Raw genomic sequence first — 25,101 nt, forward strand, 5'->3', positions numbered from 1 at the left:
GCGACTGATCGTCCATTTTTGCCCCTTTACATAATAAATATGGCTATGAAATGGAACATGAAATACATAAATGAGGCAATACATATATAGGCATTAGTCATTATAGTTCAATAGCCTAAATACATATGTTTTACTTATATTTATTTCAGGGACTTTTATTTATTCCGTCTATTTATATGCACGTTTTATTCAAAGGAAGTTTAGTTATCTCACAGGCTCAGACTAAAAGCAGCAGCAAGCCTGCCTGACATCAGTGCATAGCATATCACTGCAAAGTAAATAAAATATGAATAAATCCCGTAGCGGTAGATTCCCAGGTCAGCTAGAGCGTGGTCGCAGCTCTGCAGACGGACCAGAGTCAGTCAGCACCGGGAGCGAACCGCGGGGACCAAGCTCACAGGGCTGGTAGCTAGCTGCTAGCTAGCTGCAGCAGCTAATATTAGAATATTAGACCGAGCACCGGAGGTCGAGATCCCCAGGATTTAAAACGAAAATCAAATAACCATTTTGTTTTTAATACCTGTTTATGAAATGAAAATCAAATGAACGAAAAAGTACACCGGATCCAGTCTGTTAAGTACAATTTCACCACTAATAAAACAGATCTAGAGATGATATGCTTTATTTGCAACTTAAATGTAATTTTTTAATTAATACAAAGCAAACTGAGCAGAAAGAACAAGTATTTTGTTGGTTTGTTTCTCTTCTTCCAGGTGTGACGCAGTACCCCTGTTGAGCTGCATCACAGCTGCACTATGTGCATGGACCTGTGCCAGTCAGCACATCACTCACCTGTGTGCAGAGGACAGGCAGCAGTAGCACAAACCAAGAAGGTTGGCAAGTCTGATAATAATGCAATTGTAAAAATAATAATAATATAATAGTAAAATCATGTTACATACACTTATGTTTCTTGCTTAAATTCACAGGGTGCACAACCAGGCCTGGGAGAGAAAATTACTGATGTCCACAAAACCAAATCAGAGAAGGTAAGGTAAGATAGTAATGATGTTAAAGCAAGCTATGTACACCTAATATATTACGTGTTGATGTCTATGAATCTGTCTTTAATAGGAGCATACTATACAAAGACAACAGTGGAGAGTTCCTGGATCGGTCTGTCCTCAAAGTGCCAGAGATCTACAAGGACTTCAACCCTTTTCTGCACCATCAGCGTATAATCAAAGTGATAAAAGAGAGAACAAATTATTGTTTTCTCTGTTGACATGAATAGGTGCCTGTAATGTCTGTCCATATATTCAATCAATTCAATAAATGTTGATAAGTATCACTGCTATTTCTTAAATCATTGTAGTTTTTCAGAGCAATAAGATACAGATTATTAAAACCATGTTCACATTTGCAACAAATTAAAACCCTGATCAAGGCAAATTGTTTTTCATGTTCCATAACATTTATAAAAAAAAAACAGTACAATTAAATTTACCAGAGCTGACACTTGGTAAATAGCTTTAATTTACCTTGTCAAAACAATGAGTAATTCATAACAAATTGCACAATATTTGACACAAAACCTTAAAAGTGTATGGTTCATACACGGTGAAGCAGTACAATGTGCCTATAGGATTTACTGTAGCAGGAACATTGATATTGGCAAACAGATGACCCAGGTTCAGGTGAGTTTGTGAGCAGGGTTATGAATAAAGATAAGATAGGCCTAGTGTTCACAAGAGGGATGATTCAGGTATGGCAACACAAATTAAGAATAATTCAATTAAATAGGAGGTATGTACAACTAGTAGAAGATAAATTAACTATACAAGAGCAATTAAGGTAAAGTTTTGAGGTGGCAAGCTAAAGTATAGTCAATAGCATGGAGTCAAGTCAACAGTGTACACCAGAATAATATATACTGTGATTAAGTAATGATACTTACTGTTGTCTGTACTAATATAACACAAAAAAATAATACAGTGTTTGATGCAGTATGGAGAACAACCAAGTCCCATATGAACCCAAGAGACTTTAAGTGCAGCTGTTGATGATGTTCACTACAAACAAAACTTGCAGATGGTTGTAGTCTGTAGCCAGTCATACAGTAGGTAGATCTGGAGCAGATGGTTGTAGTCTGTAGCCAGTCATACAGTAGGTAGATCTGGAGCAGATGGTTGTAGTCTGTAGCAAGCCGTACAGCAGGTAGATCTGGAGCAGATGGTTGTAGTCTGTAGCCAGTCATACAGTAGGTAGATCTGGAGCAGATGGTTGTAGTCTGTAGCCAGCCATACAGTAGGTAGATCTGGAGTAGCAGGGTGAATTCTAGCTATCATGGGTTGGTGATATAACACACAGATCAACAGGGTCAAACCCCTCAGCCCCACCTGGATGAAAAGAAAGTAAAACAAAATACTTGTTTTTTCAGTTCAGTTTGCTTTGTATTAATTAAACAAATAACTGCTATTTAAGGAGCAAATAAGAAACCATATCATTTCTAGATCTGTTTTATTATAGTGATAAAATTGAACTTAACATTACGTTTTATACAGATTGCTATGAATCTATTTTCAAACTAATGTTATATGAAGGAATGAAGACTAAATTCTGATGAACAACACACAACAATGATGCAAAAACTGACACAAACAATCCAGTTTCTTGTGTTCTTTCAGTTATATTACAGTTTATGTTTTACTACTGGCTCTAACATGAAATTAGCCAAATCCCAGGAACATGGTTAACCAAACGAGGAAAAAATACAAAGTAGGGTCATCACATATACACACACTGTCCGTCATATGTCGTTCAATCTAGCTAGCTATACAATAAAGAACATATATTTGTTTCTGGACATCAAGCTAGGCTATATGCTAGCGCCATATGCTAGCTAGCTAGCTAGGTGCTTAAGTTATGTTACTCACCCTCGTAGTTGTGGACATAACTTCATACGTCCCACTTCAAAGCTTTCTCCCGCTTCCTAACGGGTGCAGGTGAAAGTCGCGTCGACCATCTCTGTGCACATTGTTGACATATACTTATAATAAAGCTATAAACGGCGCGGGGATATATAAACTTGGTTACAGTCAGGTTACAGTGCAGCCGCCCTCAACACACGTTCTAAAGTAAAGTGAACGCACCCTCAACGGGGTTGGGATCATTTCATTGGTCAACACTACAGCTGGCATTCTATTGGTTGTTGACTTTTGATAGGGTTATAACACACAAAAATCCAAGCGCCGCAGGAGAAATCCGAGAGCAGAAACTTTGCAAGTGAGCAGAATCAGCCTGAGTGCGAGCGAGAAGGTTCAAAGCTGAGAGCAGGAAATCTGTCCAAACAACAACATATCTGAGTCCAAGCAGAAAGTTTGAGTGCAAGCAGAGCAAATCCAAGCGAGCACAAACTTTGAGCACAAGCAGAGCAAATCCAGCCGCGAGCACAAACTTTGAGCACAAGCAGAGCAAATCCAAGCGCCGAGCACAAACTTTGAGCACAAGCAGAGCAAATCCAAGCGCGAGCAGTGACTATTTGAGTGTGAGAGCAAGGTTTTGAGGGAAATTATTACAAAATCTGAAAGTAATATCAGTGAGAAATGCTCTCAAATTGAAAGAATGCGCTTTGATTAAAGATAGGAATATAACTCCATAGTCGATAAGATATGAGATCAACTTGAAGATAAGGCAAGCTATACCATCTATCTATCTAGCTATAAATTACTGGAATGTCTGTCTGTGTGTCTGTGTGTCTGTTATTTGCATATCTCTTGTCCGATGGATTTCAAACTTGACAGGTGTCTTGCTATGGGCAAGAGTAAGTGCATTGCCAAGTTTGACATTGTTTGGATTAGAAATGCAAAAGATATTGTTAAATATATATTGGTAAAAGAAGCACACATTGGCTTTTGCTGCTGGCCACTCCCACTCTCATACTGCACACTGAGTGAGCGCAATGCAGGACCAGAGACAGAGAGGGTCAAAGAAAGCAGCGGAACTTTGGCAGCTGAAATGTGAAATACACCTTAGACCCACAAAAATGTGCAAAGTAGCACTACTTTGGACTGTCTTTGACTTTGAATAAACAAACGACAATTCCCGAATTTAAGGCCGTTTCAGAATCCCACACATGCAAAGCACAACCAGCTTCAGACAAGTGGCAAGAAAAGCGTGATGCCACTTATAGGCAGACATAGTATTAAATTGCTGTGAGCTGTAGCCTACATTCACCACTTCTAAACAGAGGCAGAACATAACGTAATCTTGGAGATTATTCCTTCACAGCGCTGTGGATTCTCAGACCTGAACCGGGAAGACACAGCAGTACTAAACTGGTTTGAATTCTACTTAAATAATAGGTACTACTTTGTGTCTATAGGTAATTATGCATATACAAATATGACATATATATATATAACAAATTAAGGACTGGATGTGCCAGAACTTTCTTAAATTAAATTTGTTGGTGGTTGTTTTAGGAGCAAAAGAGGAATAATTAAAAGTGAGCGCTCAGCTTTCTTTCTGCTACACTATAAACCATCCAGACCTCTTAGGTCTGCTTTCTGTCCCCAGAGTCAGACCTAAACAGGGGGAAGCAGCGTTTAGTTTTTATGCTCCGCATATCTGGAACAAACTCCCAGAAATGCAGGTCCACCGCAACTCTCAGTTCTTTTAAATCAAGGCTGAAGACCTTTCTTTTTAATGCTGCCTATCTTTAAATAATTGTTAATTTCTTATACTGCACTGTAACTTTTATTCTCGTATTTTATCTGTTTTTAATTTTTTTATTGTTTTTAACTGCTCTTTAATGTTTCATGTAAATCATTTTTAATTGCCCTGTTGCTGAAATTTGCGAAATGTGCCTTGCCTCGCTGCTGAGCCAACTCCAGCATGTGGGTCTTAGTCATCATTTCAGTATGTAGAATGTACTGTTTATTGTTTTAAGTCATGCCATGTTCTAAGAAACATTGTCTGTGCCCAGAATTATACTGTTTATTGATCCCCAGTGGGGAAATTAAAATTTACACTCTGTTTGTTAGAACAGACACACAGGCCTGAAATACACACAGACATGCTCAGGAGGTACGGTGCCTTGCTCAAGAGAACCTGGCAGTGCCCAGGAGGTGAACTGGCATCTCTCCAGCTACCAATCCACACTCTGTACTTTGGTCCGTACTGGGACTTGAACCACGACCCTCCGGTTCCCAGCCCAAGTCCATACGGACTGAGATACTGCCACCCCCACATGAAAACCTACCTTGCAAAATTATGGCGATCTCCGACCAGTCACATGAAAGTTAAGTTTAGCCAAGAAAAAAATTACTGTGAGCTGGGGACCGGTCACTCTAAAATTTGACTCTTTTGATGTTACAATGCCATCACCTTTGTATGATATCGTACAAATAATGCCGACCGATTACGTGACAAAGTTTAGCCGACCGGTCCCGTGACAGTTACGTTTGGCTGTTTTTACAGTTAATAGCCAAGAATAACATGACAGTGAGCCAGGTACTGGTCACTGTGTGGACGGTCCTTACAGCTGTGAAGACAGTTTTATTTAGACATCAAAACAACTAGTCATAGGAAAGATAAAGGAGGATTGTTATGGTGACAAGAGAGAAAAACCTGGACGGTAACAACAGCTATAAAACCCAACCAGTTACTGGCAGTGGTTGCTACGCCAACACAGTCCGATCTTTTGACCTGAGTGAAGTTGAAGGTGAAAAAAAGGTGCGCGTGATGCTGCCGAGAGGAACAACTGAAGCAACATACCTTCATTGCATAAAACAAAGGGACTGTGATGAGAGATGTAGAAAAGCTGGTTGTTCTAGGAGGAGGAAGGCATATTACTGTTCTGAAAAACATCTGATTGATGCTGTTACAACTGCTTAACAGATAAGGTATCAGAATGGTTTCATTCACTAAAGTTTCTCTTTTGAAGGGGAGAAACCTGGTAGTAAACATATATTTTAGCATTTTTATGACAGCACACTATTTTTTTAATTTTTCCTGCATTCAGTTCTATATATATGGATGTCTGCAACCATTTTGGTTTAAAGCTGTCTTGCACTACAATAGAGCTGCAAAGATGTATCGATTAGTTGTCGACTATTAAATCAATCACCAACTGTTATGATTTGAGTAATCGGTTTGAGTCAATTTTTATGAAAATAAAAGTAAATATGTTCTAGTTTCTTCTCTCCTCTGTGACAGTAAACTGAATATCTATATATATCAGAATAAGACATATACACATTAAATAGATAAAATATACAAAAGTATTAAAGGTAAATAGAAAAAACAGACAGGTAAAAAATAAATATATAATACAGTATATATATACATATATAAATGTATATATATGTTTTATATACACATATACTAGCTGGGTAGTGTGGATGAATAGAAATGGCATATTGCACAGTAGTATCTTCTGACATTTTATAAACCAAACAACGAATTAATTAATTGAGAAAATAATCTACAGATTGATTGACAATGAAAATAGTCTTTGGTTGCAGCCCTAACACTAAAATGAGAGTGCTTCGGTTTCAATTTCTCTAACATTTGCAATGAGAACAGTATGTATTCATTCTGCCAGCAAACATTCTTTTGCCATAGAAGAGTTCTGTTTCATTTTCACGCTACATGTTGTTTTAAAGGAGGCGTTTACAGTATAAAATACTTTCAATTCGGTCTGTTTTTCTGTAAAACTGGTTTTGCAGCTAACCCATTGTTCTGGAACATTGTGTGCATACTGTGCCATTAAACTAGGCAGGACCAGCGTCTCCGACCAGCCTTTCAGTGTATATAAAGATGTTGCAGGTGCATGTGAGCGGCAGAGGATCTGGAGATAGAGGTGAGTTTGGGACTTCATGGCTTCCACACTGGTACTCCTGCTTCCGATGCTCCTGGCCTCGCTGGCCTCTGCGTCACATCACTTTGGGGGAAGCGCAACCTACACCTACAAAGGAAGAAACCCTGATGGGACATTTAAAGTGAGTGGTACAACTTTTAATGGTATGCAACATGCATTATAGAATATAATGCATATATATTATATGAATACGTTTTCCTTGTTACGTGACAGGGATGCTTTATTAAATCCCTTTATTATTCGTTTTTATTGTGTTGGATTACTCTGATTAGAATATCGAAAGTCTTACATTTATTTCAGATGCAGTCTTTGCTATTTATGTACTGGTTTTTGTCTCATGTTTGTAATTTTGTTCATTTTTAAATTTTCTTTTGGTATTATTTTGCCTCTTTCATTTGACTTTCAATTTGTTATTGGGTCTTATTTTTTAATATTGTTTCTCTTGTGAAGCACTTTGTGACTTTGCATGTAAAAGGTGCTATATTAAATAAACATTATTATTTGTAATTATTACTTTGCCAGGGCTTTATTGATGAATGTCCTGGAAAAGTAAAACTCCCCCTGATACTAATGTTAATGAAAGGGCTGCAGCCTTTTTAACTATTCAAGATATTTTTAAGTTTTACAACTCCAAGTGTAAGGACAAGTTATTTATCGTTAGTGCTTGGGGATTATTTTACATACTGCCACTGTCGGATGGAAACCTTGTATATCCGAAAACCTTGTTTTGCAGGAAATACATTTTTAAAAAACATTATACTGAGCACTTTACCTCAGACAAAGTCAGACGAAATTGCTTCATCATTGTTTAAATATTTGTAAAAATCCACAGACAGACATAAAAGGAGATAATTATTTTGATATTGTCTTATCTTGCTGGTTTTGTATTGTTTATTATCGCTGCTTTAATTGCTGTTCAATTGTTTTGTTGCTGTCTGTTATTTCTGTGTTCCTTTAATTGTAAAGTGCACTGAGACCATGTTTAATGGTGATTTTACAATTACAAAGGTCCCATGACATGGTGCTCTTTGGATGCTTTTATAAAGACCTTAGTGGTCCCCTAATACTGTATCTGAAGTCTCTTTTATATAGACCTTAGTGGTCCCCTAATACTGTATCTGAAGTCTCTTTTATATAGACCTTAGTGGTCCCCTAATACTGTATCTGAAGTCTCTTTTATATAGACCTTAGTGGTCCCCTAATACTGTATCTGAAGTCTCTTTTATATAGGCCTTAGTGGTCCCCTAATACTGTATCTGAAGTCTCTTTCCCGAAATTCAGCCTTGGTGCAGAACTACAGCCACTAGAGCCAGTCCCACAATGAGCTTTCCTTAGGATGTGCCATTTCTTTGTCTGTAGCTATTGAGGAGGAGATAGGGGGGGCAAGGTGGAGGGTGGGGGTGTGGCCTTGACCAACTACCACTTTGCTCGTTTGAAAGCCATGATGTCTCTCTCTCTCTCATGGGTGGGCCAAATTCTCTGGGCGGGCAAAGCAGAGAAAGGGGAGGTAACCTTATAAGGAGCAAGATTCCAGAACAGCTCATCTGAGCTTTCATTTTCTCAAAGGCAGAGCAGGATACCCAGGGCTCGGTTTACACCTATCACCATTTCAAGCCAACTGGGGACCATAGGCAGGCTGGGGGAACTCATATTAATGTTAAAAAACCTCATAAAGTGAATTTTTCATGCCATGGGACCTTTAATTGCTGTTCAATTGTTTTGTTGCTGTCTGTTATTTCTGTGTTCCTTTTAATTGTAAAGTGCACTGAGACCATGTTTAATGGTAATTTTACACTTTAAATGAAATTTGATTGATTGATTAATCAATAGCATGGATTTGCAAAAAATGTGTCGGGCAAAGAAGCCTATCATACTTTAGCATGGGTTTTTGGCACAACATGTACAGGAACTCTATGTCCATATTTCTTCATCCCTGAGTGTGGGTCTTAATTTATGACATGTTTTGACTTAAATGTTAAAATTTTACCAGCCACTCAATAGATAACCATTGTTCTTTTGGGCTGGTGAGTGGAGCAAATCTACCAGCCAAGTGAATATTTTTACCAAAATTTGGCTGGTCAATGGTTCTAATTTTAAACCCTGGTTTCAACCCTAAATTGTTCATTAGTTATTTCTAATATTTTGTATTTTTGCACATTTCAACACTTTTTTTCTTCAAGAATACCAGTGTGTCTATAGAATACCTGTTTTTTTTAATGATATAAGATATGGCCTTTAACGTGTGTTGTTACTGTTGTTGATCAAATGTGATGTGATATCTTTCCGCAGGTGGACTTTCGCAACCGGGCAACCTATGATGGGTGTCAGTACTCCCATGACTGGTATTGTTACAACGGCAACTGTGGCAGGAACCCCAGCAATCAAGTAGGCGTACTTGACAGGAGCACCAATGCACCCCAATATAACAGGGAATGGTGTGAAACTGAAACAGTCAGTACGAGAAATGTCCCAACTGACAGACCTTTTCAAATGAGGTAAGCATTCCTTTTCACTTAAATCATATTCATATTGTTGCTGCTGTTGTTAACAAAGTTTGTGGAGCATCATCTTTTTCAATAACCCTGCTTAATTAAGGTCCCATATTATGCTAATTTTCAGGTTCATATTTGTATTTTGGGCTTTTACTAGAACATATTTACATGCTTTAATGTTCAAAAGACAGATTATTTTTCTCATACTGTCTGTCTGAATATAACTGTATTCTCCCTCGGCTCGAAACGCTCCGTTTTAGCGCCTGTCTCTTTAAGCCCCCCTCCTGAAAAAGCCCAGACTGCTCTGATTGATCAGTGTTACCGGGTCTTTCGCATCTGTGCTCTCGGAGTCTCTGCACCGTCATTGAAGCCGGGGAATGACTGTTACAGCACTGCAGCGGCACTTTCTACATATATATATAGTATAGCTATGACATCACAATCTTACAGAAGTCCTAATCGGTCGTTTAAAGACACCGTTTCTGACTACTGGCTGTGTGCATTTCTCTGTGGATTGAGTGTTTTGGTACTTTTCACAGTATTTATATGGCACCTCGATCTGCTTTTTTTAATAAAAAAAAATACATGAAAATCTTAATTTTTACAATATGGGACCTTTAAAGTCATCCAGTATTTTAAAAGTGTTGTTTTCACACATACCAGGGCAGACAGCTGTTGTTGGATCGCAAATCGTAATGGGCTTTCTAATTGGAGACTACTGACTTCAGTGGATTTGGGATCAAGATCTGACACCGGAGAACCCAACCACTCACCTGACATTGCCATTCTACCTTTCCTACGGTGAGTCCCCTGCAGTTGGCATGAAACAGTTTGGTTAACCCTAGTCACCACATTGCCAGACCTTTCTCCACAGAGCTGGAATACGGTCTGGCTACACCACAGATGCATTCTGGGATAGGAGAAAAAACTGTGTTTTTTGCATTTCTTTAGACCAATCACAATCGTCCTGGGTGGCGCTAAGCTCTGGATGCAGCGACGATGGCTCTGCTAAATAGTCTCGGGAAGGAACTTTTGCACACTGCTAAATAAAACACCACAATATTAAATGAAGTTAACTGTTTACACAATACAGTAATGTGAACTATTTAACCCTCAGGCCCTCCTCAAAAAAAATAACACTGGACACCTTCGAGGCAAAAATGTCCACGCACACAAAAACTGTTTTTAAATCATCATATATCAATTTTTCTGCTTTTTTTTCATAGATCACTTAAACAACTTCTAACTTCTTCAAAACTACCAAACATTCAATAGTTTTTCAGGATTTTAACCCTTTAAATGCCAGTTTAATTCTTTAAAGCAATTATTATTTATGAAAAACCCAACAGAACATTAATTATTTTCCATAAAATAAATCATAGGAGAATGGGGCTTTGGTGGTGATTAGAGTCTTGGATATTTCAAAGATAAGCAACAAAACTGATTTGATTGCATCTGTATTTTTTTTATGTCACACACCCACCCACATACATAACACACACCACACACACACACACACACACACACACACACACACACACACACACACACACACACACACACACACACACACACACACACACACACACACAGCTCCATAATATAACTGTAAAAAATACAATGATTTCATGCATCGGCCTAAAAGGGCAAAATGGTTGAATCTGGTGAAATACTGTAAAAATGTCAAATATGACCACTTTTGTTCAAAATGAAATGCTGACATTACAGAATGCATGGTTTTATACTGTAAAGGCAGTGAGATCAAAAAACATGTTGTTATAATGGAAGTCAATGGGGCATTTTTGTCCACGAAGGTGTCCAGAGGGAGTATCTGGAACTACATAAACAATACTAATGCAATCAAATCAGTTTTGTTGCTTATCTTTGACATATCCAAGACTCTAATCACCGCCAAAGTCCCATCTCCATATTATTCATTATATGGGAAAAAAAATAATTTTTTGTGTGTGTTTTTTTTTTTTTTTTATAAATAATGACATACTTCAAATAAATAAACTGGCATTAAAAGGTTTAAAATCCTGAAAATGATGGAATGTTTGGTGATTTTGATTAAGTTAGAAGTTGTTTAAGTGATTTATGAAAAAAAAGCAGAAAAAAATATTGATATATGATGATTTAATAACAGTTTTTGTGTGCATGGACATTTTTGCCTCAAAGGTGTCCAGAGGGTACAAAATGAATCATTTAAGTATAAAAAAACATGTAAGAGTAAAAAACACTGGATTTAAAAAAATTTACTAAAAAGAAAGGTTCCCCACAAAATCATCATATATATCATATATATATTCCCACAGAGAGCGGAAGGTAACGGGCAAAGCCTGACGTCTGGCGTGTCATACTTTATCGTGGAAATGTACTTTGTTGATCTAGACTGCGCTAACATTTAATCATTTTGTTAAATAATCTGTGGGATCATGTTCTACTTTGCTGCCCCCCAGTGGTAGTACGAAAGGTGCATGGTGGTAGTTGGAAAGCAGTTCAACTCCAAAAATAGTGAAATGAATGGGCCGAAAGCAAAAGATAACCTGCGACTATTTATACTGGGATTGTACACTATAGTACTGTACAAAGTATGTCTGCAGAATAATTTGGAAAATGCTGTAATCACATAAAATGAATTGCTTTATATTCATGTTTTCATCTAATAAAAATGAGGGTGTTCACTTAACATGGATCTTTGACATTTTTTATTTTCTGAATTTTCCTGTTGACAACAGACAACACCTTTACCTTTACTAGCATGTCACTGACTTTGTATTACTTCTTGCATTTGCTGATTGGATCCTTTTGTGTAAAATATCCTTCTGTAGAAGATAATTGATGTTGATGTGTCTATTCAAGAGTTCCCCAGAACTGCCCACGGACATACAAGCTGATGTCCTTTGACCCTGATGGCGACAGAGTTCGATGCAGATATGGAAGTGTCAGTGATGGAGAGTGCAGCACGTGTAACCAACCCTCAGGCTTTATCTTAGATGAGGTAAGTTGAAAAATAAATTTCCTAATACACTGAATAATACCTGACTGAAGCTTTGCCTCCCTTAACTACTAAATGTTCACATTGTTAGGGCTCTTGCTCATTACACTACCTCAACTCCAACGCCAACCCCAGCCCTTATGGATTTGAGTTGGTGGTGGAGGACTTCCCGCAAAGGCACATTACTCTGGCCTACACTGATGGGGGCAGAGACTCCAGGGCTCCACTGACAGCGAGGAGAAAGAGACAGGTCACATATCCAGCAGCATATACCAGCGTATCCCCATGGGGGTCTTGGGGGCAAACTACAGCTGAACCCACAACTGCAATACCAACCACAATCCCATGGTGGAACTGGTTTAGTACTACAACCCAACCCACAACTGCAGCACAAACCACAACTGCAGCACCAACCACAACCCCATGGTGGGGCTGGTGGTATACTACAGCCCAACCCACAACTGCAGCACCAACCACAACTGCAGCACCAACCACAACTGCAGCACCAACCACAACCCCATGGTGGGGCTGGTGGTATACTACAGCCCAACCCACAACTACAGTCCCACCCACAACTGCAGCACCAACCACAACCCCATGGTGGAGCTGGTGGTATACTACAACTACAGCCCAACCCACAACTACAGCTGAACCCACAACTGCAGCACCAACCACAACTGCAGCACCAACCACAACCCCATGGTGGGGCTGGTGGTATACTACAGCCCAACCCACAACTGCAGCACCAACCACAACCCCATGGTGGGGCTGGTGGTATACTACAGCCCAACCCACAACTACAGCACCAACCACAACCCCATGGTGGGGCTGGTGGTATCCTACAACCCAATCCCCAACTACAGTCCCACCCACAACCTCATGGGGCTGGTGGTATACTACAACCCAATCCCCAACTACAACCCCACCCACAACTCCATGGTGGTATACTACAATCCCATGGTGGTTTTCTACAACTGCACCACCTGCAACTACTACAGTCTACACGTACACAACGTACCCTAGCACCACAAGAAACCTGCACGCCACCACTTCTCCTCTCAGTAAACTACCTTTGCAATTCTCCTTACTTGGTGAGTCAGGGTTTTGCTTGTCCTCATTTTGTCTGGTGCCATTTTCAATGAGTCAATCCACATAAAAATAACCTGTTGCTGCACCGCTTTCACTGGGTTGCGACTTTCCTGCATGTTGCAGCTCTGGCAACAACTTAATGTGTGATGTTACACATGGCAGCAGCCATCATTTGAGAAATATTTAAGAGTAATTTGTTTTCTTTTCAACTTGGACCCTATTTTTCCATGAATTGGTGTCTACGTGAATAACCTGAACAAAAATCTTTGAAAGTGGTCCAATATTGACCAAGAACGCAGTTAGCGGCAGCCCATAACCGTAGGGCTGCACGATTATGGCCAAAATGATAATCACGATTATTTTGATCAATATTGAGATCACGATTAATTATCACGATTATTTGTTGATTTTAGCCAAAACAAATTATATTGTCACATAATTAGATAATTATAACTGCTTTTACATCCATATTGTGCTACATTCCTACTAATACATCCATATTGTGCTACATTCCTCCTTTATTGAAGGATACTGTGAAGGAGTATGCCATTTCAGCTGTTTCGCGACCGCTTTCCACACGTGCAGGTTTGCCGTGAAAGATACAGGCAACGCAATTTTCTGTTCACGTTAACGGCGCATGTGGTGCCTGGTATCTACCAGACGAAATAGCTACGCGGTTTTCTGTGGCTCATTACACTGCCACTTACATGTCTGCGTTGCGCTCTGATGCTCCGAAACCCACGTTAGAGGCAACATAAACATCGCTGAATGTCACGCTAGTAAACACTAACACGTTACACAGCAGGTAACGTTAGCCTACCGTTAGCCACAGTAAACACTAATAACACGTTACACAGCAGGTAACGTTAGCCTACCGTTAGCCACAGTGGTAACTGGATTAAACACGGCTAAAATGCTGACTGCTAAACAGTGTAGTGTGTCTGTATTTCACTGTAGGGTTCCAACAGCGGGACGTCCAACAGTCTGCTGCTAAAGCTATGAGCTAAAAGACACAAACTAGCACTGGTCACTGCTGTTGTCTGAAAAACAACACAGACGGGACAAAACGTTGCGTTGACTGGTAAACTGGTAAACATTGTGACCGGCTTATGATGACCGACTGCTACCTGTTGTGGAATTTTCCTCACGTTACTCTATCCTCTGTGACTGTCTACATCTAGAAACTAAGCTGCGCGGTGCAGGGAACAGCTCTGATTGGCTCATGGAGACATGTGATCAGACAGTGGTTTATGGAGCGCTAGATTGGCTTTGCAAAAACTGTTCTATGAAGGGAATGACGCATTTTAAATATCGCTCGATCACGCAAATTTGATCGTGGGAAGCCAAAATTGTGATCGTGATTAAAATTCGATTAATTGTGCAGCCCTACATAACCGGGCTGCAAAGTTAAAGGCAAAGTTTATTTAGCCTAAGAAGTAGGAACATTTTCTAAACCTGTGAAGGAACACTTATAAGTTAATCTAAAAACAAAAAAATCATTACATTAGGAGATAATTAGCTTTTACTGGACAATAGCCTAAGAGTAATCAATGCCCAACCCAAATTTCAGGAAGAAATACACAGAACACACACGCTGTCAGTGTCAGCTACAGCCTGAAGTTACAGCAGATATTTTGCCTTTAATGGATAATGACAATAACACTTTCCGCGACAGCTTTAAAGTGTTGACCAACAGACAGTGTGAAAAAGTGGCAGCTTTCTCATGTATTGATTACTTTTTGCACTTTGGAATTTGAATGAATTTTTGTTTTTTCAACTCCAGTGGACCCACCTGCTCCCTCATGTCAGGTGGGACACTACTTGCCTCAGTTTGTGCACCCTACACCTGGAAATGGAGCACGCATCCAAGCAGAGATCAGCAAAGAAGTGGAGATCAGAGTCAAAGCACAAGCTGCATACGCAACGTAAGTGAGAACCGACGTTATTGGTGTAGCCATCGTCGAAACTTTGTCATCATTTTAACAAGTAAGTGTAACATCAGCCATAAGAGGAAATCTCTGCTCTCCTTGTTTTGTTTTCATACAGAATACAAGATATCATCATCACTGGGCCACTGAATATCAGCAAGCACAGGACCTCATATGACGAGTTTGCCATTAAGTGGTCGCCTAACCTGGATGACCTGGGACACCATTACCCAATCTGCTTTGCTGTTGAATCAGTGACCGGGTGAGCCTTTGGTTTGATTGCTTGATTGAAATTTATTTCAAACATGTTAAAGAAAACAGAAAATAATGACATTACACACAATAGAAAGCCTAGAGATACATGAATGACAAACACTTGATGATTTGGGAAGAAGTATACACTTCTTTAATCCCACCCCTTCCCCATAAGTCGCTGTTAGTAAAAAAAAAAGCCTCAGTTACACTTTTTTTTTCAACTCATCCAAATATATAATTTTACTAACCAAGTATCCTACAAAATATGGTTAATTTCTCATGTGTTCATGTGTTCAAATATATATAATAATTACTTGCATTTATTATTTTTTTTTTATATTGATGTAATCAAAAATATAAATTCATTCATAAATTCAAAATTGAAAAAGTGGGAACTAAGACAGAATAATTATCATCTAAATAAATCAACAAACAATGATAATCAAACCCCTTCATCCCTGGTCCCGGTGAGAAACATTTCCTTATATCTCTTTTTGAACTGTTTCATGTTTGGACATTGCTTGAGTTCCTCATTCAAGCTGTTCCATAATTTTACACCCCAAACAGAAATAACGTACGCACCTTTCCAATTTGGAATTTATATAATCCCCTTAAACCAGGGGTCTTCAATGGTTTTCAAGGCAAAGATCCCTTAACTGAGAGTAAGACAGGGCAGGGACCTCCTACTACATATTATATAAATTAAGTTGCATATTAAACTGGGTCTACAATTACATGTAGGCCTGCCTAAAGCCTTAATACATACCCTCTTGAATAGAATAACAAGCTTTTAAAATAGCCTCATATAGTTCATTCATTTAAAAAATCTGGTTTTAATTTTAAAACATGCATGTGGCACAGTGAATCCTCAGGATGAACTCTATCTGTGGATGGCTACCTTAGTGACTACCTTATCTATCCTCAGTGGTGATTTATATTTGCTAATAATATGTTGTGATTATTTGACTTTCTAATTTTTGAAAAAAACTTTCAAAAGTTAACAATAATTTGAAGGCCCCCCTGCAGTGACTCTGAGGACCCCCTAGGGGTCCCGGACCCCCTGTTGAAGATCCCTGCCTTTAACTATAACTCCCTTCTCTTTCAATGATTTTTTTTTTTTTTGTCGGTAGTTGATTATTTTGTGCTTTACACAATAATTGTGCTGTTTGAAATTTAGCCAGGTCTGCCAACTTTAATACTTCTAACTGTATAAATAATGAATTTGTATGAAGTCATTTCCTTTATGGTAGAACTAGTATGCACAGAATGAGTGTGTGAAACCAGGATTTCACTTTGACACATTTTGCAGATCTGCTGGAACCCCTCTTCCAGGCACAACCCTCAGTTACCATTACCACCCCTCCCCATCCTCACAGTAAGTAACCTTTCTTTGTGTTCTGTGTTTTTTTAAATACATGTCTTAGCGATAAGGTAGAGTGCATATAGCTCTTGATGCAACTAGACTGAGAGATTGAAATGAAGAAAGCTGTGAACATAAAAAAATGAACCGATTAAGCGGCCAATTTCAAATAATTCACATTCATTCATTAAACATGAAGTCAGAAGCAACTGTGTATCACAAGATAGACTATACAAAGCCCGACAGCTTCTGCCTTTTCAAACAGAAATGCTCAGCTCTTTAAATGACTTACATTGGTTACATTTAATTGAGATCGCTGCGAGGGATAGGTAGACTTTAAAGTTTTAAATCCGTGTTCGCTGATGCCTTTCAGGTCTGGGGTCTATCAGTCCGAGATGAGGTGTGTTCTGGTTGACGTCCGGAAGGAGCAAGGTGAGTCCAAGGCCTTCTTCAATGTTAACATTTTGTAGTTGAACTGCAGCTCTAACGGTGAATATTTTAACAAATATATAACATGCTAAATGATATGTTGGTGCCAAATATTGGCCGTATGGCTGGAGTATTGGCTGATAAACACCTGCTTGCTTACATAGTTTAGTTTATTGGTTTAGACATATACAAATACTACAGATTAATATACACATAATCAATAAAAGATTTGATGGAGAGGTGCAACAAACCCTCAGAGTAGTGTTCATTTTGTCACCTATTTTTAATTTAGTCTTAGTCTTAGTCTTGTGCGAAAAAATTTTGTTAGTCAAGTTTTAGTTGACTAAAAGTCTCGTCATTTTAGTCTAGTTTTAGTCAAAAGAGAACTCAAGGTATCTTAGTCAAGTTTTAGTCAAAACATTTTAGTCTTTTTTTTAATAAATAATTTCTGATAACCATTTCAGTCAAATAGTTATAAAAATAAATAAATTATATAAAGTTATATAAATATTGAGCCTCTTCCTTATTTCACCAGTAAATGACAAAAACAACAACTGCATGGGAAAGGGATATTTTACAATAAAATAAATGCAGCACGAAACTGGCGAGGCGGTAGATAACGGTAACAGCTGAATATTCTATCTCATGATGAAAAAGTAGAGACGATTATAGACAAAAATGAAGAGAGATTTTATCTTAGTTTTTATTTTATGCAAAACATTTTAGTCTTGTCTTTTTTCGTCAACAATAATGCATGTTAATTTAGTCTTAGTCAGCGTTTTTGGACATCGGCGCAGTCTCGTCATTGTCTCGTCTTAAGCCCCGTTTACACGAAGGGAAGACGCAGATATTTTCCTGCGGTTTGGCCTCTCATTTACACGAAAACCCCGTTTTTATCACAGAAAACGATTATTTCTAAAAACTCCGGCCAAAGTGGAGATTTTGGAAAACTTCGTTTGCACGTTTGCATGTAAACTGAGACAAACGGAGGTTTAGGCAGCCGAGAGAGAGAAAGAGGACGTGATTGGTTGTTGTTGCTATTGTCGGGATTCTGATTGGCTAACGTGGGCTTGAGCTTCTTGTTACACTGCCACCTACAGGTTTGGCATGCTCTTGACTGCATTGACGGCATATATACACTGGTACATATAAACGAACACTTTTCTGAAAACCGAGAGGTTGAAATGTCCGTTTATGAAAATAGCCGGCCACGTGTAAACGTAGCATTAGTCATGGAAAAAAAGGTCGTTGACGAACATATTTAGTCTCGTCTCGTCTGACGAAATTAACACTACCTCAGAGGGGCTCAATCTGGGCACTCTCCAATGCATATTCCAATTAAAGTAGAGAGAAACTAAAATACTAAGGGAAAAGAAAAAAAAAAAAAGCCCAAACTAAAATGACACACATTATCAAATCAACAGATTAAATATGAAAGGTAACATAATACAAGGAGTTACATGGGTTGTTAACAAGACATCTCATAGGGATAACATTACACAGACAAAAACAAACCTTTAACAGCTTAAATCGTACACGTACTAGCTTTGAAAAATCTCCTAGTTACAATATAGAAATAGCAACATAAAACATATCAATAAAGAATGAATTATTATATATATATGTAATGTAAATTACATTCCTGCATTAAGCGACATTTTCATGTCAAAAATATTGCATAATGCAGGTTATATCACACAATATTCTTTAGAAAATATTTGTATTCAATTTTTTTTATTTAATACCTCTTGAGGAATACCTCTTGAGATGTGTCATCTCATTGTAGAGAGGGTCCTCGGTAGAACTAGACAGTACAGAAGACAAGACATTGCAGTACAACGTACACATTCACTCACATACAAGCTTACAAACTCCCCCTAACACACCCCCCCACCCACACACACACACACACACACACACACACACACACACACACACACACACACACACACACACCCATGCCCAGACATCACTAGTATTAGAAATGATCATAACCGAAATGTACGAGTAGGGATTAAAAACAAAAAGATAGAGAAATAACAGAAAACTGTGAGAAATCAGACTAACCAAAAACTATAACACCAAAAAGAAATCAAGCATTAGTTAAAGAAATGTTCAGCTTTTTTTTAAATGGTTTGAAAATGTCTCTCTCCTTAGTTAAATCCCATGTGAGCTGCGGCGAGTCCACAATGACGGTAGAGGTTGAGAAATCTTCGTTCCGTGGACTCAGTGAGGAACATTTGCGGCTCAGTGACCCCAGCAACACCGCCTGCAGCCTCCAGAGCTACTCCAACAGCACTCACATCATCGCCGTCGTCCCCCTCAACGCTTGCGGCACTCAGATTGAGGTAACGTCGGCTCATTTGTTTCATCACCTGCTGCGTAGAGCTGGCCGCTATGGAGAAAATCAAACACCTCGAAAAACGGTCTGGACGATATTGTACAAATGGTGCTTTCACCAAATATTTACCCAATGAGATTTCAGAAAGTTCAGAAAAGTATATAACTTTACTGTAATGCAGCCTTTAAAACCAGGAAAAGACGACAATTGTGTCATATTACGATATTACAATCCAAAATCTAAGAAGATATCATATATCATATCATGATATTGATGTACATTGATGTATTGCCCAGCCTGCTGTGCTTTCAACTTTCATATTTTCTCCTCTGGGAAAACACGGCCGCGTTGCATTGTGGTATACGAGAGTAAAATGCAGGGTACATCGTATATACACTCAAATTAGCAGTGCATTGTGGCTATTTTTTAGTGGGCTATATAGTGAATGAAATTAACCAAGGAGAATTTGAACACCACTACAAAATGTCAAACACACTATATAGTGCACTCTCTGTGATAGGGAATGGTTTCCAACACAGCTTGAGGTGCTAAACCTATTCTAGTAGACCCCAAGAGTACAAATACGATGCTGAAAAGGAGTATAATAGGGGCTCTTTAATGCATAACCTTTATCTCTGCAGGAAGATGAGGAAAACCTGATCTTCAAGAATGAAATCACCACGGTCGACAGCACAGAGTACCTGATCACCAGGAAGAACCAGCTGGAGGTGCAGTTCTACTGCCAGTACCCCAAAAGTGGGAATGTGACACTGGGCTTCACGGCGCACAGGAGGAACGTCACAGTGTGGGAGAAAGGCTTCGGCACGTTCACCTACCAGTTTGAGTTCTATCCCAACGCCCAATTCCAAACCCAGATCGATCCAAATGATTACCCTCTGGAGTACGACATAGGGAGCCGGATTTACATGCAGATAGAGGCCACCACCTCCGTCGAAAACACTGAGCTGTTTGTGGAGTCCTGCAGAGCGGCACCATATGACAACCCAAACTACTGGCCAACCTACCCCATCATTGACAACGGGTAGGCATGACTACACCCCCTGGTGGCAACAGAGGACGTAACAATGTGTTTTTAAAGAGCAGCTATTATACTACTTTTCTAGTCTTAGTTGTTTTTTATACTTTACTTTAAATTGTTCTCAGTCACACAGTAAACTAGACAGGGCAACAATAAAAAAAACACACACACGTTGAGTGCGTTCCATTTTCCTCGGGAACTCAGAGCTGGGAATCACGTCACACCCGAGTTGAATGTGTTCCATTTACAAGTTTATTTGATTAGGACAATGCACATTAATAAACATAAATGCACCATTGTTAGCCAGTCTGCTAATGTTCAACTGTAGTACTAGCATGCATGTCTTTATGGTGGGAAGAAACCAGAGCACCCAGAGGAAACCTACACAAACACAGGGAGAACATGCAAACTCCACACAGAAAGGCCCAGAACAACCTGGACTGGCACCTAGAACCTTCTTGCTGTGAGGCAGAAGCGCTAACCACTGAGCCACCGTGCTGCCTTTCCAAATTCATTGTTTTCATTAGCTCTAGCCAGGTTAGCCATTGCTAGCTATACCTGTTGATAACAACGCTGTTTTTTGTGCATAAAAACATGTCCACAGATAGAAGAATGACTGGACTGTTTGATTTAGTGAGACACAAATAAGACAGAAGTGCTTTTAACTGTATGTTACTACAACTTTCACTATATTGATGCACGGAGCAGCCATGTTGGATCCAACTCGGGGTACTGCGAGGTGTTCCAATTTCCGACTTCGGAAATCCGAGGTCATGGGGAGTGTTTCCGACTTTGACCTCGGAAAATCCTTCTTCCCTTACCTCGCCTCGGATGATCATTTAAAATAGCGGTAGCGGTAAAGCTATGGCTCACCAATCAGCCAGTCTCCATCTTTGGCATTACCCACACTCCTTATCCTTATCATGTAAATACCTTCAATAGAACAATACCTCTTCCTCTATAATAGCATCCATTGTAATACATAGAGTTACAGAGGCAATGTTTCTTATGTTTGGTTTGCTCTGACTAGGTGTAATGTGGACCCGACTGTTGAAATCCATTCCCCTGCCCACCAGAGACAATTCCAGTTCAGCATGGAGGCCTTCAAGTTCATCGGCTTGCACGACCAGGTAAAGAACGGACTACGCGTTTAGTTTAGTTTATTTCGATCACATAGATACACAACATCACGTACAAAACAAAAATGTCACCTAAATTCATACAGTGTCATCTTAACTGATTTATAATCAATACTGACCGAAAAGGTGCAGGTTGAAGCTTATTACACCAACCCTTTTTACGTTCTATTTTATTCATATTTTGTTCTTAGGTCCTTCAGAATCTTATCAGTCTTATTAAATGTATTATTATCTTCTGTATGTTGTATACATAATACATAGAATAGAATAGGTCTTTATTGTCATTGTAACAGGTACAACGGAATTTAAAGTGCTCTCCAGTCAGTGCATCATTCATTGAGTCTATAAAAATATAATATAAAGTAAGTGCTAGTGTTACTTAAAAAAAGAATAAATAGAAACATATAGCAGCATTAGCAGCACACATAAACACACACAGTCATACACACCCAGGCATTGCATACAAACAGTATGAACATACATCTACAGACATGCTCTCTTTCTGTCATTAGATTTATCTATTTCCCATCAGCTTCCATATTGCACATTATTATATAATATACATCCATATTATTATTTCACATAAATACATACAAGTTCTACACACAGTCCAACTGGAACACAACCGTAACAGGATGAGGACAAATAAATACCAGTACAAGGTGCATGGATAGCAGTAACCTACACAGGGTAGGAAAAGTGCACATCAGCCTACAAAGTTGACACAATATAATCAACAACGACCATCGTCAACAACATCAGCATCCATTACATCACATCACCAACCCCTTTTATCAACGTTTCTGACATCCTCAACACATAGTCAACCGACTCGAACATATAACCAACCAAGGAATAAAGAAAGAAAAGAATTTTAAAAAATGGAAGAAATGAGGTAGCCAAAGTGTGGGGTCTGGGTGTCCTCCCCCAGGGTTATTTTGAGCATCAAAGACTAATATCCTGCATTCTGATACACTTTTATGCACCAATTACTGGTGGCAATACCTTTATTTAGCCTATGAGAAGGAAAACACCTTAATGACATTCAAAATATATAAAAAATATAACGGAATATATAGCAGTAAGGGGGGCTTTCACATCAGGGACCTAAGCCTGGATCACAAAATGTGACGCCAAAGCAACGAGGACAAAATAAAATAGGCTGCTTATATTAGTCTTAAATGTGAGGTGAAGGAGGATACCGTTAGTGTAGGCGGAGCATTGGGGCCCGGTCGCTACGCACACATTACGCACTGCCCTCGGATCGATGAAAGATGAGAAAAGTCTCTCGGCATGTTCTGCAGCGTTAGTTTAGTTTGCTGTCCCATTACTCGACCCCGTATTTGTGAATACAAATATCTGAAGGGAAAGTTCTGTCACAAAAGTATGTTGCGTATCATTGCACATTTTGAAGTGGGTATATGGGAATCCTGGAGATTTCTTAGTGGGTATACTGCGTATACCTGCGTATCACGTAGACTACACCACTGACGTGAGCTATTTAAATTAGCTGATACATGGTTAAACTTCATTAGCTGTTACCAGTGTAACCAGTAACCAGTGTCTCCGCGTGTACTTCGTCCACAGCAATCCCACCAATCGGTCCCAAAATGTCCCAGTTAGAGAGGAAATGCCGTAAATATATTCTTTGTAAATCTTAGGACAGACGGCGGCATGTGTGCTGATATAATGACAGCGTGTTCTGTTGCATTCAGGTGTACATCAGCTGTTCAGTGCTGATATGTGCGGCAGGGAGCCCCGGCACCAGCTGCTCACGGGGATGCCTCAACTCCACATCAGCCGGTCACCAACATCACCGCCGAAGGAGAGAGGCTGCCACTCAGACTGCGAGCCACTTCATTTCCCAGGGTCCTCTGCGCCTAAGGAGAGCCGCAGAAAGCTCCGAGAGCCCAGGTATGAAAACGAGAGAGTGTTTTTCTTACATGACAGCACACCTTGCCTCACTTGAGTCCCAGTTGGACTTTGGACAAGATTGAAATTGTGCTTCTCTTTTTCTCCAGTGATCAACCTGAATCTGAACCTGGTTTTCATCGCTGGATGTCTCCTTGCAGCCGTTGGCATGATCAGTGCCGTGGTCATCTACAAAGCCAAAATATCAAGGGTCAAATACCAACCTTTGCCCGCATTTGAAAGTTAAGACAGAATACCAGTTAGCAATGTATTAATCACATTTGACTATACATAAAGCTATTTTGATTTGCTATGCTATCAAATCTTGAGGATTCATGTATCTAATTATTCACCCATTTAACCCTTGTGTTGTCAACCATGCAACTTTTAGTTTTTTCTGTGTCACAATTTTAAATGAAAACCTTTTTTTCAACCTTTTTGTTGTTATTTTTCGACACTTGTCACTTATCACAATGGTTTTGTCGAATTTTTTTTCCAGGTTTTTTCGTCACTATTTGACGTTTTTGTCGATTTTCTTCAAAAAAAAATTTGTCGGTTTTTTTTTTTTCAGTTTTTTGTCACTATTTACGACGTTTTTGTCATTCTTTTTTTTTTCAAATGCTATCAAATTAAATAAAACACCCAAATTCAGTAAAAGTAGTGAACTGATCATTTATTTTACCTGTGAAAAGTAATGGTTGTATGGAACCATCCACATTGGTTTCTTTGACAATTGGTGACAAGAAATCCAAATTTCTGATATGGAAACTTTTTAAAAATGGGTCAAATTTGACCCGAGGACAACAGGAGGGTTAAATGAATAACGTTTATATTGACACCTTTTTCGAAATGTCTACAGCTATGTACGAGGAAATTCTTCAGCTAGGAAAAATCTGTGGGAAATGGAATCTAGAAAGGTTTTTAATTAAAGTTTTATAATAATCAACATTGAAAAGATCACTGCTGCTGCTGCTGGTCTCTTGTGGTGTTTTCCGTGACTCTGTATGACCGTGGGAGCCCATGTAGCTTTACAAATGCTTCCTCTGTTATGTATTATGATTGTAAACAAGTATCTTGATTGATTTATGGACTTTTATCCAACCATTATCATTCCAGTAGTCAAATGTCATCATTACATGACAAAAGCTCTCGACAGTTATCAGTCAGTTATCATGCACTTGCTTAATGCATCAATAAAAACATATATTCTTATACATATATTTTTGCTTTTGTCCTCTTTACTTCTCTTTCCTAATCCAGTACACATTTTCTACACATCAATTCAAGTCAATTGAGA

The 25,101-nt window shown here is 39.0% G+C and overlaps 1 protein-coding gene across 4 annotated transcripts; it reads left to right on the forward strand.

The window, feature by feature from the left end:
- Nucleotides 1-6,777: 6,777 nt before the first annotated feature.
- LOC120556323 lies at nucleotides 6,778-25,024 on the forward strand. 4 transcript variants are annotated; one of them, XM_039795840.1, is made up of 15 exons: nucleotides 6,778-6,944; nucleotides 9,113-9,318; nucleotides 9,979-10,116; nucleotides 12,178-12,316; nucleotides 12,405-12,930; nucleotides 13,153-13,404; nucleotides 15,186-15,327; nucleotides 15,449-15,592; nucleotides 16,895-16,960; nucleotides 17,319-17,377; nucleotides 19,532-19,722; nucleotides 20,357-20,757; nucleotides 21,785-21,884; nucleotides 23,609-23,807; nucleotides 23,915-25,024. In XM_039795840.1, the coding sequence occupies exons 1-15, from the start codon at nucleotides 6,822-6,824 to the stop codon at nucleotides 24,049-24,051; spliced, it is 2,823 nt and encodes a 940-aa protein (XP_039651774.1). In that variant the 5' UTR covers nucleotides 6,778-6,821; the 3' UTR covers nucleotides 24,052-25,024. The 4 variants fall into 4 exon arrangements, with proteins under 4 accessions (XP_039651774.1, XP_039651775.1, XP_039651773.1 ...); XM_039795841.1 differs by having other exon boundaries at nucleotides 12,405-12,787; nucleotides 13,064-13,404; XM_039795839.1 differs by having other exon boundaries at nucleotides 12,405-12,739; nucleotides 12,836-13,404.
- The last annotated feature ends 77 nt before the right edge of the window (nucleotides 25,025-25,101 follow it).

The sequence above is a fragment of the Perca fluviatilis genome, chromosome 3, assembly GCF_010015445.1.
Source record: "Perca fluviatilis chromosome 3, GENO_Pfluv_1.0, whole genome shotgun sequence".
In the NCBI taxonomy this organism is placed as follows: Eukaryota; Metazoa; Chordata; class Actinopteri; order Perciformes; family Percidae; genus Perca; species Perca fluviatilis.